This window comes from Astatotilapia calliptera, chromosome 11, assembly GCF_964374335.1.
Source record: "Astatotilapia calliptera chromosome 11, fAstCal68.1, whole genome shotgun sequence".
NCBI classification, from domain to species: Eukaryota; Metazoa; Chordata; class Actinopteri; order Cichliformes; family Cichlidae; genus Astatotilapia; species Astatotilapia calliptera.
The window spans coordinates 32,911,097-32,930,323 of NC_137432.1; the positions used below are offsets into that span (position 1 = coordinate 32,911,097).

General features: G+C 43.8%; 1 protein-coding gene across 1 annotated transcript; it reads left to right on the forward strand.

Annotated features, from left to right (window-relative positions):
* Positions 1–6,113: 6,113 nt before the first annotated feature.
* LOC145431857 (lymphocyte antigen 75-like) lies at positions 6,114–19,144 on the forward strand. Its single transcript, XM_080308123.1, has 4 exons — positions 6,114–6,520; positions 17,993–18,337; positions 18,497–18,594; positions 18,757–19,144. The coding sequence occupies exons 1-4, from the start codon at positions 6,274–6,276 to the stop codon at positions 18,850–18,852; spliced, it is 786 nt and encodes a 261-aa protein (XP_080164249.1). The 5' UTR covers positions 6,114–6,273; the 3' UTR covers positions 18,853–19,144.
* The last annotated feature ends 83 nt before the right edge of the window (positions 19,145–19,227 follow it).

Here is a 19,227-nt window from a genome sequence, read left to right on the forward strand (position 1 = left end):
CTCCTATTTTCCATTCCCTGATTACTCCCCTGTGTAAGCCCTGTGTTTTCCTCTGTTCCCTGTCGCGTCGTATCTTCAACTTGCTGTGTGTTCGTGATTTCCAGTCCTCCAGCACCTCAGTTTGCATCGAGCCCGGGAGGCAATACAAGTTCGGGACCGAGCCGGCTTTGCCGCTGCTGTATCGCAGTGGCCTCGGCTCATTCTAAGACATGTAGTGACAATATTGTCGAGGCTGAGAAATCATTAACTCAACCACAAGTTGCAACTTCACCACAAACGTTGTTGCAGCCAGCCACTCCGGCTCTTTTTCAATCACCCACTCAGCCCTTAGCTGCAACCCTTTTAGCTGCCCAGCCAGAGGCCCGTTTAGCTGCTCATTCACTCAATCATCAACTCCACCTTCACCACAACTGCCACTACAAACTGCAGCTCAGGCATCAGCTCTCCCACCAGTTCATACTTCAGTACAACATCCAGTAGCTCAGCTCCCAGTGTCCCCTGTAGCTCAGCTCCCGGTGTCACCTGTAGCGATTTAGTCCCCTAGTAAGCTGGTACTCTACACACTCACTCACCTGGTCATCTACACATTCAGCCAGGGGTCCCTATACCCTCTGGCTCTACATCAGCTCCTGCTGGAAGCTCGGATGAGTCCATCCAGCCCTCCGCGGCTCCCACCCCGCCACCTGCCTCATCCGCTGGGGTTTCTGGAGAGCCCGGCCAGCACATCCTCATCTCCGCTGGAGGGTCCGAGGGGCCGCTTCAGCCTCCTGTATCCGCTGGAATGCCTGAGGAGCCCGTCCAGCCTCCTGTCTCCGCTGGAGGGGCCGAGGAGCCCGTCCAGCCTCCTGCCTCGTCAGCTGGAGGGCCCGAGGAGCCCGTCCAGTCTCTTGCCTCATCAGCTGGGGATCCGGGAGGACCCAGCCAGCACGTCCTCATGTCTGCTGACGGTTCTGGCGAGACCGTTCAGCCACCACCGGCTCCACCACCTGCAACCTACACTCCACCACCTGCGACCTTCACACCACCACCTGCAGCAGCAGCTTCATCCACGCCGCCTGCAGCAGCAGCAGCTTCATCCACGCCTGGTCCAACCTCCGCTTCAGCTTCTGCCTCGCCTGGTCCAGCTTCTGTGTCTTCGTCAGCCTCGCCAGTGACTGCCACTTCACCGCTGTCCGACCCAGCTTGGCCTGAAATACCTCGCCTTTGCCGGCCACTTTACAGGCCCTTGGTTGGACGTCTTCGCCGTTGAGGGCGGCCCCGAGACCGAGGTCGTTGCCGCCGCTGGCTTCGCGGCCGGCCTCCAGACCTGCTTTATTGCCGCCACTGCCTTCCGCGTGGCCGGCCTCCTGATGTGTCTCGTCTGCGTTGCCACCGTTGCCGTCCGCACGGTCGGCCCCCTGAACTGTTTCCCCATTGCCACCATTGCCGTCTGCGCGGTCGGCCCCCTGAACTGTTCCCACGTCGCTGCCGCTGCCTTTCATGCGGCCGGCCCCCTGAGTACCTTGTGTTTGACTTTTGTGCTGTCAGCCTCCGGGTTGGCTTCCTGAACTTTTTGCTTAGTGGACTCATGGTTGACCCAGTGGGATTTGTTTTGAGTTATTCCGGTATCTCGGTTCTTGGGCTCCTTATGTTTTGTTTTGTTTGTGACAAGAAACGGGGAGATGGAGGACTTAAATACACAGGCAGGATGACAAAAGGATGGGGAACAGGTGGACACACAGCTGCAACTAATCAGACATAACAAGCCAAAGGGGAAGCCAAACTGAAAACGCTCAACACAGGACATGAGACAATCAAAGTAAAACAGAAAACCAGAGACATTAACAAAGATGCGGACCTGACACTGAGACATAAAGACATGACTGACTTAGGAACCGAGACAGGGGAAGACTAAGAAAAATACAAAGGAAGGAAAAACTAAAATCACTAAGCACAAAGGAAAGATAGCCAAAACCAGAAATAACAATAGCCAAAGTATATGAAATCAAGATCTGAAACATAAATACTGGGTTGCAGACCCAGTACCGTAACACTATGTTTGTGCTCTGTCTGTTTTGCATGTCTTTGTTAATTTGCTCAAGCGCCTGGCTAGTTTAGGTTCTGTGGATTCTTGCAAAGTTCTGTAATAAAGTTGCTTTGCGTTCAAACCTGCTTCTGAGTTCTGCATTTTATGTCCCAAAACCCCCAGGAAATCAAAAAGGGCCACAGTCCAACACAAAACGCGGCCTGACCGCAATTCAAACAGCAACAGCAAAACAGTTCTGGAGGCCAACTTGGTGGGTGGTGACAAAGGCAGGACCACTCAGCTGACCAACCTCGGGTAAAGCAGAGGCAAAGAAACAGTTTGGGCGGCCTGCCACGGGTCCGGCGTCGGCAGGGAAATGGTTCTGGTGGCCGACCCGGCGGTGGCGACAAAATAGCTTAAGTGGATGGCGACACAGCACAGCAGGCGATCTGGGACGTGCTGGACATGGACGTGCAGGCCATACTAGATGTGCTGGACACGGACGTGCCAGAAAACTCACAGGAAGCTTGGCAGACAGCCGGCGTGCAAGGTCAGACAAAGCAGGACAAGGTGGCGCGACGACCTCAAGGGCAGGTGTGGCAGGTCCGGGCGGCTCACAGACCCTTGGTGCGGACTGAGCGGGTCCCCCAGGCATGCTGACGTCTGGCATGGGTAGAGTGAGTCCAAATGGTACAGGGACCTCTGGCTCGGGTAGGACAGTGGTTGGGCCTGCTGGTGATGTAAAAGGTAGTGCAGATGGTAGAGCTGAGGGCGGCGTACCTGCCACAGACGATGGTGATTGTGGAGAAGGTGGTAGCGTGGCAGCTGTGAGCTGTTGAGCAAGTGTGGAGACAACTAGCAGAGGCAAAGCAGGTCCAGCCGATGTGATGACCTCTGGCTTAGATGAGGCTAACTGTAGCTGCGCAGGGCAAACAGCCGGCTCAGAATGCAGCGGCTGGGGCTGCACAGTGCAGTCAGTCTGTTCAGGCAGTGCCCGCGAAATAAGGTCCATAAATGGCTGAGTGAACTCACCTGAGCACTCAGCCGATGACGGAGAAGGCTTTATCAACCTGAATAGGTGATAAAGTGACAGGTCTTTCAGCCCAATTCTACTTTTTCTACATAATCCATCATACAAAATGTAATCAAATGGAAAAGTCCCTTTTTAAAACTTGTTTTATTAGTTTTAATCTTTTAACTTTATGCATCATGCATTCTCTGACTGGAAGAAATTTGTTTAATATTTAAACCTATTTTCTGCACATTCCAGCACATAAAATAATTTTTTTTGTGTGTGTTTACACTCACTCTTTCAAATAGATGCAAGTAAAACACAGTAGAAAATAAATAAAGTCAAAGACTAGCGGTCAGTGGAAGAATCCGCGAGTTTCTCTGTGAATTTCCCATTATGTCGTAGCACACTCGGTGCTTGCTCGGAAGTTTAGGGGGTTTTTTCGCTGTAAAAAGAAGTTTTCTTCCCACGCACAACGGACGCTAATGTTTTTGTCACTTTTTATGGAATCAAACTCAAAGTAAGGTCAGTACTTCCACGCTTTAAACGCTGCACGCTCATACTCTCTCCCGTACTCGATATATTATCCATTGTTGATCTGCACACAGCTGTTGTCACGAACGTCGCACTTGTTTACGTCACTGTCATTAGACATTCTCGCAAAAAAAATCACGGTTTTAGTAACGCAGTAACGCAGCGTTCCTACGGGAAAGTAAAGGTAATCTAATTACCGTTTTTGCAATAGTAATCCCTTACTTTACTCGTTACTTGAAAAAAGTAATCGGATTACCCATCTCTGGCAACATCACAACTAATTTTGATCTAAAAAGATCAGACCAACTTTCAGAGAGGTGAGAACATGACCAGAGGGGACCACACCGTTTCTGCAAGATTGCTTTGAATGCACAGACTGGGATATGTTAGAGAAGCTGCTACAGTACACAACCTTAGTGACCAACTACATCAGAAAAAGAATTGAGGATGTCACTGTCTCCAAGACCATCATCACCTATGCAAACCATAAACCCTGGTTCTCTGCAAAGCTACGCAACCCTATGAAAATCACAGACTCTGAATTTAATTCCAACAATAGAGAAGCTTACACTACAGCCAGAGCAGACCTGTCACAGGCCATTAGAGGCAAAGTGGGAGTATGCAGAAAAGATCAATACACACTTCACAAGTTCAAAGGACAGATGGTGCATGTGGCAGGGCAAACAATCACAGGCTACAATACAACACCTCTGGCATGCAGCAGTGATCCCTCCCTGCCTGACAAACTAAAGGACTTATTTGCACATTTTGAGGCAGAGAGCCAGCAAGAAAATGCCCCCCTCCCCCACAGACCAAGTACTCTGCCTGTCCACAGCAGATGTTAGGATAACAATTCGCAGAGCAAACCCATGAAGGGCTGCAGGACCTGACAACATATCTGGCCAGGTGCTTCGGGAGTGTGCTGACCAGCTCGCAGGCATCTTCTCGGACATCTTAAATACACCACTTAGCTCAGCTGTGGTACCTGCATGTCTCAAACCCACAAAAATCATCCCTGTGCCAAAGTCCACTGTGTCCTGCCTCAATGACTACTGGCTGGTGGCACTTACGCCCATCATCACAAAGTGCTTTGAGAGGCTGGTGTTGAGGCACATAATAACTCAGCTTCCACAGAATCTGGACCCGTTACAGTTTGCTTACTGCTCAAACTGCTCCACAAATGATGCCATCTTGTCTGCTCTTCACCTTTCTCTCTCCCATCTCGACAAAAAGGACACTTATGTCAGAATGCGGTTTATTGACTTCAGCTCAGCATTCAACACAGTCATTCCCCAGAAGCTGGTGAAGAAGTTGGACCTACTAGGAATAAACACCACTCTCTGCAATTGGATCTTTGACTTCCTAACTGACAGACCCCAGGTCTTTCTTCATAGGAAATACCACCTCCAAAGTCCTCAGAGTGAGTACAGGATCGTGGCAGGGCTGTTTGCTTGGTCCACTGCTGTTCACCCTGCTAACATGTGACTGTACTGCAGAGTACAGCTCAGCAGTCGGGACTCAGCACTCAGGAGCTGTGGGAGGCACCTTGGCAGCAGAAAATGATGGAACTCTGCAAATATGAAATAATTTTGTCTGTAATGTTTGGAAATATAATTACAAGGGTAAAGGATTACAACGTGATCATTTTAAAAAAGAATTACTATAAAGTGTTTTCCTTATAATGCTGTGACTAACTCCAGTAAACACGGACTAATGCTGTTTTGCATTCTGAGTGGGAAGCATTTGCATGACCGGCATATGGGAATCACAGTTCATATTTTAAAAAAAAGTAGAAAGGAGCAAGTGATATCACTCTGGCACATCCATCCTAGACAGACACTGAGGGCTCTCCAGCTCTCCCATATTTGCCACAAATTGACAAGTACGGCAAGGATCATGCATCTAATTCTGCTCCTGTCAGGTCAGTGTTGCTAACTGTCAAAACAGTGATCCTTTTTTACTCTTTAGCTGGGCATACCTGTGCATTTTAAAAGACAAAAACAAAATAATAAATAAATAAATAAAACTTTAATAATACTGTTTGCTTAAAGAAACCCTAAAGGTTAGGGTTTAGGGTTTATATTTAAATGATGCTTTCTCTGTGTGGTTAATGAATGGTGAAATAATATAGGCTTTTATAACTCAACAAGTGCAAAAAAAAAAAAAGATGTTTGGTCGCCCTATCTAAAAAAGCCTGAGCTTTAAAGCTCATAAGTTGTCCTATTTTGTCCCTTTGTTTGTATTTTTTAAAATATTATTTTGAACCTTGTACTTCGTTTTGCAAATTAATTATTTATATTTCAGCTGTTTTTTCTTATTCGTAATAGTTGTTTCAATGACCTTAAATTGTTTGTTAGGCAACCCTGCTGTGCTAAACTGTTTTATACAAATGAACTCACTTTACTTTTGTCCTAGATTTCTTTTTGACTGGTACATATGCTGCTAAAATTTCAACAAATCTAACAGTGAACACTTTTAATTAAATTTTAAGTAAAATATTAACACATCATTTTTTGGTTATCAAAGACTTACTTACAGATTGCAGATCTTACAATGGCGATTGACTATTTAATTTGTGGATTATATTTATTCCACAGGCTTGTCTTTTCAATTTTCACATGGTCTCCAGCCACAGTTTGTCTTCTTTCAAACACCAAAGACCTGGTCTGAAGCCCAGAACATCTGCAGGGAGCAATGTTTTGACCTGGCCACCACTCATGACATGAGAGAGATGGAAACTCTCCTTGAAGTTGTCAAAGATAAATATGATGATGCTGTGTGGATTGGCCTTTCAAAAGGCAAGACACGCAGGTGGCGCTGGTCTCTGGCAGATGATGATTTCTACAAAGAGGGAGAAAGAAGTTATTTGTTGTGGCGCTCAATAACTGATGACAACTGTGCAGTTTTCAGCAACGGGAAACTGAATATGGTTTCCTGTGAGACCAATAAATATTCGGTTTGCTTTGATGGTGAGTCTTTCTTTTACATACTGTATGACCAGTGTTGGGAAGGTTACTTTTAAAATGTATTCCGTTACAGAATACAGAATACATGCCCCAAAATGTATTCTGTAACTTATTCCGTTACGTTACTCAATGAGAGTAACGTATTCTGAATACTTTGGATTACTTAATATATTATCGTGCTTTTTACAACAACGTGAATGTACTATTGCTGTGTGATTTATTACTATTACTGAAGGTCCGCGACTCCGAACTGTAGTAAAGGGACCTCTGACTAATACGGCGGGGTCCCTGTCGGCTCATAGCCGAAAAATAGCTTTACTTTGTTGTGTGGGTCAGTTTTTCTTGCGAGAGACAGAGAGAGGCGTTGAAAGACTGCTCCAACGGAACTTATTGTTTTCGGAGGAAAACACGAACACGGTGTACAGTCGAGTCTTAATAGCTTACTTACAACTGGGCTCGTCAGGCACTCTTCTTGGCTGCAGTGGTTATTGAAGGAAAAAAATGTCCATCCCGGTTTTCCCTCCAAGGCACGAGCGATAAGCAGAGTTCTGTCCTTTCCTTCTAAGATTCCTAATTATTTAAAGTAACACTCAGGTATGCCATTCAGCGTGTTAGTACGAGCTCGGGAGCAGCTTGGGAGAACAAGAAAACAGAGACTGCTTTAGGTTGCCTTCCCAATCGACTCAAAGGTTTATTTAGTACATAACAGCTTATATAGAGGAAAAAAAGGTTCGTGTGTCAGCTTTCCCAGTTCAAACCGGTACAGACCAAATAAGGAAACGTCTTCCTGCCTTGTGAGCAGAGAAGTATCCTTTGTGTAGTTTATCAGTTCAGCTACAATTTATGATCATCCCAGCAAAATACACTCCTAGACATAGAATACAGAGTTCTTTCATTAGTGAATTCTGAAACAAACCACCTGGCCTTTAACGAGCCTTTTTCTAAGAGATAAAGAAAAATGGAGGATGGGAGTAAGGAAGTGGTCTCGTCTCTGTGGTGTTTTCGACCTTGGGGTACCAGCTTGTGAGTCTTACACATTAATTCTTGGGTCACAGAGAAAGAGAAAAACAACTAGTAGATGGGCCTTATTGAGTAACAGTTTTCCTGTATAAAACAATATCCTGTAAATGCTAACCGTAGTATCAAAATATCACAACAGTTCTCTCCTTTTATCATGAAATGATAACATAGTATAAAGACAGAATGTAATAACATAATATAAAGACAAATCATAAACGTAAAACAAATCATAAATGTAACTGGTCCTTCGAGCAAGCTTAATATCAAAAATTCCGAGAGCGTATACATGGTATCACACAACAGACAATAATCATCGAAAACATGCTGCAACAGTTACAAAGGCTACAATCAGTTTCTTCCATCTTCCAAACGTGTCCTGTAGCCACTTATGTAGCCACTGACCGTGACCTGTATTGGCAATTAGTTCTATCTTCAATGCTTCAAGTCTATTCATAGCTCGTGTGAATGAACCGTTAGGGGCGGTATTATTGGGAATGAAAGTACAGCATACATCAACGGTCACTAGACCACAGGTACCGGTCCAATTAACAGGTAAAGCTAATCTAAGGGTATTATTGCACATCCAATAAGCGTGTGGGATTGGTCTGGTCAGGCGCGTGACCATGTGTGATTTAACTAACTCCCCCCAGTCAGTGTCATTTAATACACCCTCTGGGGGAACAATGATCGATTCTCCGCTCGAACTTGAACTGTGTGTGTGTTCCTCCAGATGTGATACAACTTCAGCCATAGAGACAGCTAGCCATGTCTCATTACAGCGTGCACCTGGGGAGTCAGAGAAGAATGTATAGTTATCCTTTGTATAATCTATGTGTGTGTCTGGGCCAGTTAACTTTAGTCTGCGCAGACATATCATACTAGTATTAAAATGGAAAGGGATCTGTCCTAAGGGCAGTGAGGGTTTTAACCTATTCTTAGGGCGTTTCATTGGGGCGCAGGTCCCTGCGGTGTCATTAGATAACTTCAATAATTCGCCTAATGGAGTCTCAGGGTTAGTTGGTGTGTGTGTGTGTCTAAGTAGGCAGTCGAGAGGGCTCAGAGTCAACTGTAAAGTGTCTTTAAGGAGAGCATTATCTCCGCCGATTTCCTCTAGTCCCTCAGTCAGGGGGAAACCGGATATGGGGTATCCTACTATTACCTGTTCTGGATTAGCCTTTGAACAGACATAACAGTTACTGTTTCCTAAATCACGAGCGGCTGTTCTGGCATTTTCATACCAGGAGTTGACTCCTGCTCTATGGGGTGCATAAAATGGTTTATTAGTGGCGTCTATGTTGTCATTTACTGATTTTAGGGAACGTGAGGAGTGCATTAAGTAGGTGTCTTGCAAAATAGAGCATGAGGTATCGTCAGCAAAATATGACCTGCAGAAATGTGAACATGGTTGCAGTTTACAATACAAAATAACAAAGAGAAATCCTAAGGTTAATGCGATAGATATGATAAATAACCTAAATATATAAGAAAAACAGTTCTTCAGTCGTCTCCTGGCCTGGTCCCAGGTTCGAGAGACACAGAATAAGCGTCGTGTGATGACAATGGGCATTTCATTTTCTCCATGATCAGGATGTAATGAGTCTAGCTTTATCAGGTTAGACATCATGTGGTACTTTTGGCTTTCTGTTCCTGCTGGATGTTTGAGTACCTTGTTGTTGTTCTTTCAGACGTTGTGTGTTAATCAGTGATTGTGTGTGTGTATGTACATTGGATCCGGGCGCTGGCTCGCCTGAGATGTCATCTACCCGTGTGTTTATTTGCTCTGGTTCCGGGCGTTGGCCCGCCGGAGATGTCATCTGCTTGATCCGACGCCTGAGATGGTCCGATTGGGCTGGTCTTAACCCTGCTGGCATGAATCCACTGAGGTTGTCCGTCTGTGAGGATGCTGGTTCTTCGTCACTGCCAGTACAGTCTGGGGCTGGAACACGCGCGGCCTCCCAGAGTGTCCTTGGTTTTAGTGACTTCTCCAACACGCATCTCCTTGTCTCCACTGGTGGAACTGTGGAGGGGAAAGGCTGAGAGAGACAAACTTTCTGATAGTTATTATTCAGTGTTTCTACCAGGTTGTGAACATCAGTGGACAATGCAATATACATCACCTTCTACTAGCGGTGCCCCTCTGGAAGCTGACCATGGTGTTGGAAATGGTCTTATTTCAAATGGAGATAATTTGGTTACTGCAGATGGAGTCATTCTAATCTCACAGAGGACTTGAGGAAGTAATTTGACCCAGGTCATTAAAGTTTTAGCACACTTTTGAATTACTTCTAATGTGAATGAAGATCCTCTATCACTGTTAATCTGGTGAGGTATTCCGAATCTGGGTATTATTTCATTGCTCAACTTTTGACAGACTACTTCTGCAGTTTCTTTTGAGGTTGGATAAGCTTCTACTCATTTACTAAATTGATCCACTATTACCAGTAAGTACTTGATGCTTCCTTGCGCTGGCATATGTGTAAAATCAATTTGTAATGTATGAAATGGAAAATCTGGTTGTGGTAAATGCTGATGTTTTGCTTTTGGTTTTCCTACATTAGTTCGTGCACATGTTAGACAGGTTGCTAATATGCTTTTTACTGCATGTGATGTTTTCTCAATTACAAATCTTAATTTTATTGCCCCTATTACCCCTCTTTGTCCGACATGACTCACACAGTGAAAATGTCGGGCAAGGACTGGCATCAGGGAATATGGGAGGGCAATCAAACCCTTAAGATTTTGTATAAGCCATCTCTGTCATCTAAGGTACAGTCATTATTCTCCCAATAGGTGTAATCACATCCAGAGGCTTGCTCTTTTATCAATTTTAAATCAACATTTGTTTCTAAATAGTCTGGGAGTGTTACAAGTGGCAGCTGTAGGGGCACAGATAATACTTCCTGCGGCGGTGGGAGCTGCAGCCTTGGCTGTCACGTCTGCTAAGGCATTACCTGTTGCTTCGTCTGTGTCAGCTGTACTGTGTCCTTTCGTTTTTACAACTGCAACGGCCGATGGTAGCTGTATAGCCTGAAAAAGTCTTTGCACAAGATCAGAATTTAGCAATTTATTTTCCATCAGCAGATCTAAATCCTCTCTGTCTCCACAATGTGCCAAAGTCATGCACAACGCCAAATGCATAGCGGCTGTCTGCGCAAATTGTCACATGCTTATCCAAATGTAGCTCACAGGCGCGTATTAAAGCCATGAGCTCTGCTTTTTGTGCTGAGTGAAATGGTAATGAGTGAGCCTCTAGTATGATGTCAGGCACTGTTACCACTGAATAGCCACAAAGAAGTGAGTTGTCATTCGGCCTTGAACAGGACCCGTCCACATAAACCGTGGCTGAGTCTGGGATAGGTGTTTGCTCTAAATCTGGACGTGGTGCTGTGGATTCCTGTATACGTGTCATGCAGTCATGATCATCAAGCCTGTCTGAGCCATCCTGTCGGTCAGAAGAACACAGCATAGGATCAATAAATGTGCTGGCGAATCAGGTGTGCTGCTCGCTTTTATAGTGAGATTTGCATATGTTGTGTAGTTATGTTTGCTAGAATGGTCGTGACCTGGTGATTGGTGTGTAGAATAGTGTCATGTGAGAGTGTAAGCTTCTCGCAGTCCCTTATCATGATAGAGCAAGCTGCTACTGCCCTCAGGCAGGCCGGCATTCCTGAACAACCACGGACAGCACCTTTGAGTGGCGGAGATCAGCACTCCCATTAATGCATTGAAAGAGGCAGTCATTTCTGTGGACCACAGTATTCGAGGAGGCTTCTCTTTTTTACAACAGTCACGCAGAATGTGGTCATGAAAAGAACAGTCTGGTATCCACTGTCTGCAATAGTTCACCATGCCCAGGAAGGACAACATTTCCTTCTGTGTAGTAGGCCGAGGGACGGAGGTCACAGCTTTGACCCTGTCTGCAGTCATGGAACGTTTTCCGTGAGACAGTGTGAATCCCAAATATTGAACAGAATTATTTAAAGTAACACTCAGGTATGCCATTCAGCGTGTTAGTACGAGCTCGGGAGCAGCTTGGGAGAACAAGAAAACAGAGACTGCTTTAGGTTGCCTTCCCAATCGACTCAAAGGTTTATTTAGTACATAACAGCTTATATAGAGGAAAAAAAGGTTCGTGTGTCAGCTTTCCCAGTTCAAACCGGTACAGACCAAATAAGGAAACGTCTTCCTGCCTTGTGAGCAGAGAAGTATCCTTTGTGTAGTTTATCAGTTCAGCTACAATTTATGATCATCCCAGCAAAATACACTCCTAGACATAGAATACAGAGTTCTTTCATTAGTGAATTCTGAAACAAACCACCTGGCCTTTAACGAGCCTTTTTCTAAGAGATAAAGAAAAAGGGAGGATGGGAGTAAGGAAGTGGTCTCGTCTCTGTGGTGTTTTCGACCTTGGGGTACCAGCTTGTGAGTCTTACACATTAATTCTTGGGTCACAGAGAAAGAGAAAAACAACTAGTAGATGGGCCTTATTGAGTAACAGTTTTCCTGTATAAAACAATATCCTGTAAATGCTAACCGTAGTATCAAAATATCACAACAGTTCTCTCCTTTTATCATGAAATGATAACATAGTATAAAGACAGAATGTAATAACATAATATAAAGACAAATCATAAACGTAAAACAAATCATAAATGTAACTGGTCCTTCGAGCAAGCTTAATATCAAAAATTCCGAGAGCGTATACATGGTATCACACAACAGACAATAATCATCGAAAACATGCTGCAACAGTTACAAAGGCTACAATCAGTTTCTTCCATCTTCCAAACGTGTCCTGTAGCCACTTATGTAGCCACTGACCGTGACCTGTATTGGCAATTAGTTCTATCTTCAATGCTTCAAGTCTATTCATAGCTCGTGTGAATGAACCGTTAGGGGCGGTATTATTGGGAATGAAAGTACAGCATACATCAACGGTCACTAGACCACAGGTACCGGTCCAATTAACAGGTAAAGCTAATCTAAGGGTATTATTGCACATCCAATAAGCGTGTGGGATTGGTCTGGTCAGGCGCGTGACCATGTGTGATTTAACTAACTCCCCCCAGTCAGTGTCATTTAATACACCCTCTGGGGGAACAATGATCGATTCTCCGCTCGAACTTGAACTGTGTGTGTGTTCCTCCAGATGTGATACAACTTCAGCCATAGAGACAGCTAGCCATGTCTCATTACAGCGTGCACCTGGGGAGTCAGAGAAGAATGTATAGTTATCCTTTGTATAATCTATGTGTGTGTCTGGGCCAGTTAACTTTAGTCTGCGCAGACATATCATACTAGTATTAAAATGGAAAGGGATCTGTCCTAAGGGCAGTGAGGGTTTTAACCTATTCTTAGGGCGTTTCATTGGGGCGCAGGTCCCTGCGGTGTCATTAGATAACTTCAATAATTCGCCTAATGGAGTCTCAGGGTTAGTTGGTGTGTGTGTGTGTCTAAGTAGGCAGTCGAGAGGGCTCAGAGTCAACTGTAAAGTGTCTTTAAGGAGAGCATTATCTCCGCCGATTTCCTCTAGTCCCTCAGTCAGGGGGAAACCGGATATGGGGTATCCTACTATTACCTGTTCTGGATTAGCCTTTGAACAGACATAACAGTTACTGTTTCCTAAATCACGAGCGGCTGTTCTGGCATTTTCATACCAGGAGTTGACTCCTGCTCTATGGGGTGCATAAAATGGTTTATTAGTGGCGTCTATGTTGTCATTTACTGATTTTAGGGAACGTGAGGAGTGCATTAAGTAGGTGTCTTGCAAAATAGAGCATGAGGTATCGTCAGCAAAATATGACCTGCAGAAATGTGAACATGGTTGCAGTTTACAATACAAAATAACAAAGAGAAATCCTAAGGTTAATGCGATAGATATGATAAATAACCTAAATATATAAGAAAAACAGTTCTTCAGTCGTCTCCTGGCCTGGTCCCAGGTTCGAGAGACACAGAATAAGCATCGTGTGATGACAATGGGCATTTCATTTTCTCCATGATCAGGATGTAATGAGTCTAGCTTTATCAGGTTAGACATCATGTGGTACTTTTGGCTTTCTGTTCCTGCTGGATGTTTGAGTACCTTGTTGTTGTTCTTTCAGACGTTGTGTGTTAATCAGTGATTGTGTGTGTGTATGTACATTGGATCCGGGCGCTGGCTCGCCTGAGATGTCATCTACCCGTGTGTTTATTTGCTCTGGTTCCGGGCGTTGGCCCGCCGGAGATGTCATCTGCTTGATCCGACGCCTGAGATGGTCCGATTGGGCTGGTCTTAACCCTGCTGGCATGAATCCACTGAGGTTGTCCGTCTGTGAGGATGCTGGTTCTTCGTCACTGCCAGTACAGTCTGGGGCTGGAACACGCGCGGCCTCCCAGAGTGTCCTTGGTTTTAGTGACTTCTCCAACACGCATCTCCTTGTCTCCACTGGTGGAACTGTGGAGGGGAAAGGCTGAGAGAGACAAACTTTCTGATAGTTATTATTCAGTGTTTCTACCAGGTTGTGAACATCAGTGGACAATGCAATATACATCACCTTCTACTAGCGGTGCCCCTCTGGAAGCTGACCATGGTGTTGGAAATGGTCTTATTTCAAATGGAGATAATTTGGTTACTGCAGATGGAGTCATTCTAATCTCACAGAGGACTTGAGGAAGTAATTTGACCCAGGTCATTAAAGTTTTAGCACACTTTTGAATTACTTCTAATGTGAATGAAGATCCTCTATCACTGTTAATCTGGTGAGGTATTCCGAATCTGGGTATTATTTCATTGCTCAACTTTTGACAGACTACTTCTGCAGTTTCTTTTGAGGTTGGATAAGCTTCTACTCATTTACTAAATTGATCCACTATTACCAGTAAGTACTTGATGCTTCCTTGCGCTGGCATATGTGTAAAATCAATTTGTAATGTATGAAATGGAAAATCTGGTTGTGGTAAATGCTGATGTTTTGCTTTTGGTTTTCCTACATTAGTTCGTGCACATGTTAGACAGGTTGCTAATATGCTTTTTACTGCATGTGATGTTTTCTCAATTACAAATCTTAATTTTATTGCCCCTATTACCCCTCTTTGTCCGACATGACTCACACAGTGAAAATGTCGGGCAAGGACTGGCATCAGGGAATATGGGAGGGCAATCAAACCCTTAAGATTTTGTATAAGCCATCTCTGTCATCTAAGGTACAGTCATTATTCTCCCAATAGGTGTAATCACATCCAGAGGCTTGCTCTTTTATCAATTTTAAATCAACATTTGTTTCTAAATAGTCTGGGAGTGTAACAAGTGGCAGCTGTAGGGGCACAGATAATACTTCCTGCGGCGGTGGGAGCTGCAGCCTTGGCTGTCACGTCTGCTAAGGCATTACCTGTTGCTTCGTCTGTGTCAGCTGTACTGTGTCCTTTCGTTTTTACAACTGCAACGGCCGATGGTAGCTGTATAGCCTGAAAAAGTCTTTGCACAAGATCAGAATTTAGCAATTTATTTTCCATCAGCAGATCTAAATCCTCTCTGTCTCCACAATGTGCCAAAGTCATGCACAACGCCAAATGCATAGCGGCTGTCTGCGCAAATTGTCACATGCTTATCCAAATGTAGCTCACAGGCGCGTATTAAAGCCATGAGCTCTGCTTTTTGTGCTGAGTGAAATGGTAATGAGTGAGCCTCTAGTATGATGTCAGGCACTGTTACCACTGAATAGCCACAAAGAAGTGAGTTGTCATTCGGCCTTGAACAGGACCCGTCCACATAAACCGTGGCTGAGTCTGGGATAGGTGTTTGCTCTAAATCTGGACGTGGTGCTGTGGATTCCTGTATACGTGTCATGCAGTCATGATCATCAAGCCTGTCTGAGCCATCCTGTCGGTCAGAAGAACACAGCATAGGATCAATAAATGTGCTGGCGAATCAGGTGTGCTGCTCGCTTTTATAGTGAGATTTGCATATGTTGTGTAGTTATGTTTGCTAGAATGGTCGTGACCTGGTGATTGGTGTGTAGAATAGTGTCATGTGAGAGTGTAAGCTTCTCGCAGTCCCTTATCATGATAGAGCAAGCTGCTACTGCCCTCAGGCAGGCCGGCATTCCTGAACAACCACGGACAGCACCTTTGAGTGGCGGAGATCAGCACTCCCATTAATGCATTGAAAGAGGCAGTCATTTCTGTGGACCACAGTATTCGAGGAGGCTTCTCTTTTTTACAACAGTCACGCAGAATGTGGTCATGAAAAGAACAGTCTGGTATCCACTGTCTGCAATAGTTCACCATGCCCAGGAAGGACAACATTTCCTTCTGTGTAGTAGGCCGAGGGACGGAGGTCACAGCTTTGACCCTGTCTGCAGTCATGGAACGTTTTCCGTGAGACAGTGTGAATCCCAAATATTGAACAGAATTATTTAAAGTAACACTCAGGTATGCCATTCAGCGTGTTAGTACGAGCTCGGGAGCAGCTTGGGAGAACAAGAAAACAGAGACTGCTTTAGGTTGCCTTCCCAATCGACTCAAAGGTTTATTTAGTACATAACAGCTTATATAGAGGAAAAAAAGGTTCGTGTGTCAGCTTTCCCAGTTCAAACCGGTACAGACCAAATAAGGAAACGTCTTCCTGCCTTGTGAGCAGAGAAGTATCCTTTGTGTAGTTTATCAGTTCAGCTACAATTTATGATCATCCCAGCAAAATACACTCCTAGACATAGAATACAGAGTTCTTTCATTAGTGAATTCTGAAACAAACCACCTGGCCTTTAACGAGCCTTTTTCTAAGAGATAAAGAAAAAGGGAGGATGGGAGTAAGGAAGTGGTCTCGTCTCTGTGGTGTTTTCGACCTTGGGGTACCAGCTTGTGAGTCTTACACATTAATTCTTGGGTCACAGAGAAAGAGAAAAACAACTAGTAGATGGGCCTTATTGAGTAACAGTTTTCCTGTATAAAACAATATCCTGTAAATGCTAACCGTAGTATCAAAATATTACAACAGTTATTATTATATTTACATGCTTCCAGCTCCCGTTTTTCCTCGACGGCAACTCGTACCTTTCCACTCGCCTTTTTCTCCCTCCTCGCGCTCACAGACACATAACGTGTATGGCAGTGCATTCTCCCTGCAACACGGACTATACTGCCCATGATGCTACATTCTTTAGAGCTATGCTTGTAGCATTCTGCCTGTTAGCTTAGGACAACAACGAAAAGGCGCTCTCTCACCCAGGAAACACACAGTCGCAGAGAGAGAGAGAGCGTCGCCCTGTAACCATGGCAACCGTAACGCTGCCGCCTGGAACGAAAGAACGTAGCTGTCAAACAAAACCCAAACAGTCCTGACCCGCGACAAAATGAAACAGGAAAGTACCGCAGTGTAATCCATTTATTTCAACAAAGTAACTGTATTCTGAATACCACCTTTTTAAACGGTAACTGTAACGGAATACAGTTACTCATATTTTGTATTCTAAATACGTAACGGCGGTACATGTATTCCGTTACTCCCCAACACTGTGTATGACACAAGCATACTAATACTCATTAGACAAATTGGATGTGTTATGTCGTGAGGCATTCATTCAGAAAGTTTATTCTGTTCATTAGTGATGTGCGGATCGATCCTAAAATATCGATTCCTTCGATACCAGTCATTTATGTTCTAGAATCGATCCAAGTTACATGGTTTATTAAAATAATCAAATTACAGCATTTACATTTATGTTAGACTACTTTTAATTAACTGCTTGTTAACACAATGTTACAGTGTCTATCAAATAGACACTGTAACATTTCGGACTCGAACATAGTCAACTTTGAACTGTTCACCACTCTTCTAACAATTCAGTTTAAATGAATTGAATTCAATTTCATTCAGCACCAGATCACACCAACAGTCATCTTGAGGTGCTTTATATTGTATGGTAAAGATCCTACTAATCTACAGAGAAAACCTAACAAACAGATGATGCCCTGTAAGCAAGAACTTTATGATGAATTGAAGGAAAAACTCTCTTTAAACAAGAGGAAACCTCCAGCAGAACCAGGTTCATGGAGGAGCCGCCCTCTACTGCAACCACATGAAGGTGAAAGAAAGAAAATAAGACAAAAGTCAATGTTTAATAATAAAATGTAAAGTGGTGTTTACAGTGACTGTATCAAGCTCATGTCAAACAAATTAGTCTTTTAGTAAATGTAATGCTACTAAAATTCTCAAATCTTGATTATCCTTCTTTGTTTTGTACTGTAATCTCTCTGAAATTTTTTAAAATTGTCTCTTTATTTTGAGAATAAAAGATGCAGATCAGTAGTTTGCCAATACATAAAAAATGTCTTACTTGGATTCTCAGGAATACTACAGCAGCAGTCCTCAACCTTTTTTGCACCACGGACCGGTTTATGTCTGACAATATTTAAAAAACTGTAAATTTTGTGGAAATGAAAATTCAGTGAAGCTAATTTTACTTTACTTTGCAGCAACAAAACAAGGTGCAGATCAATACATCCTTAACACACAACGCATGGTTTGGACTGCTGCTCGGGATTTCTGCAGAGCACACTACACAGACCTGACCAGTCTAAGGAATGATGCTGAGTACCAGATAGTCCAGCAAGTAGCCAATGGCAGTGAAGTGTATGTTGGCCTTTTCAGAGACCCCTGGGAGTGGTCAGACCAGACTGACTCCTCATTTAGATACTGGAACCCAGACATGCTTGTCCGGACTGATAGCACTCAAACCTGTGTTGCTATGTTGAAGGTAAACTCTGGTAAATGGGGAGACAGGGCATGCACAGAAACACATCCATTCGTTTGTAACTGCAGTGAGTAAAACTCTTTACTAACACATTTAGTTTTACTTTTTTTTTTTCAAATAGCAAAAACTATTGTTATCTTCATTTTTCTCAGTGACAGAAATGTGTAAAATGAAGGAGAGTGTTGCAAATACGATTCAGACTAACTCTGTTCACATCTGTTTATAGTAGTCAAAAAACTGAGTTTCATTAAACTGAGGATCAGCCCACAGGACTCAATGCTGGATCTAAGTAATCCTTCGGTGCAAGCAGACATCCTGGAGCAAGTAAGTGATGCAGATCTTTGTTAATGATGAGCAGTTAAATTTGAGTATATTATATATATATATGTTAATTTAGATTGTGACATGAAATAAGTATTTAATCACATTAGGACCTTCATGGTTTTGCAATGGTAAATGGAAACATGGGTATTTTCTGTCTAATAGATGAGCCAGAAGCTACGGAGTTATAACAAGACTGCTGGTTTCCATCTAAAGTGGAGAAAACAATCTGATGGAAGAGTTTTTACCAAGGAGCCTTGAAGAAGTGGCTGAAGAGAAAAGAATCAGCGGAACAAGTTAATATGGATGATAAATGTACTTTAACAGAGTAGCATAGAGCAATGTGAACATAGTATAGACACAGTGTGTGTGTATCAGCCTTAACCTTCGTATATATTTCCCCAGCCCAAGTGTACTCGTGTAGTGTTCGTGCGTAGTTAACATAACCACAGTTTTCACTTAGCCACTACTGCACCCCACCTGTATATAGCCACTAAACTCCACTGTGTATTCACATTTTGCCACTTGCTGTAATAAATTCTTGTCACGTTCATACGGTGTCTGTGTTGAATCTGTCCAATCCGCCCTATATGACCCACGCCGTGACAGTTACATGCTTAAATATAAAGTTGAAAA

Bases quoted from the DNA above. Each gene is read 5' to 3' on its own strand.
- LOC145431857 (XM_080308123.1), top strand. From the start codon at position 6,274: ATGAGAGAGATGGAAACTCTCCTTGAAGTTGTCAAAGATAAATATGAT. The intron at 6,521-17,992 runs GTGAGTCTTTCT...TTTACTTTGCAG, and splicing joins ATATTCGGTTTGCTTTGATG to CAACAAAACAAGGTGCAGAT. The intron at 18,595-18,756 runs GTAAGTGATGCA...TCTGTCTAATAG, and splicing joins AAGCAGACATCCTGGAGCAA to ATGAGCCAGAAGCTACGGAG.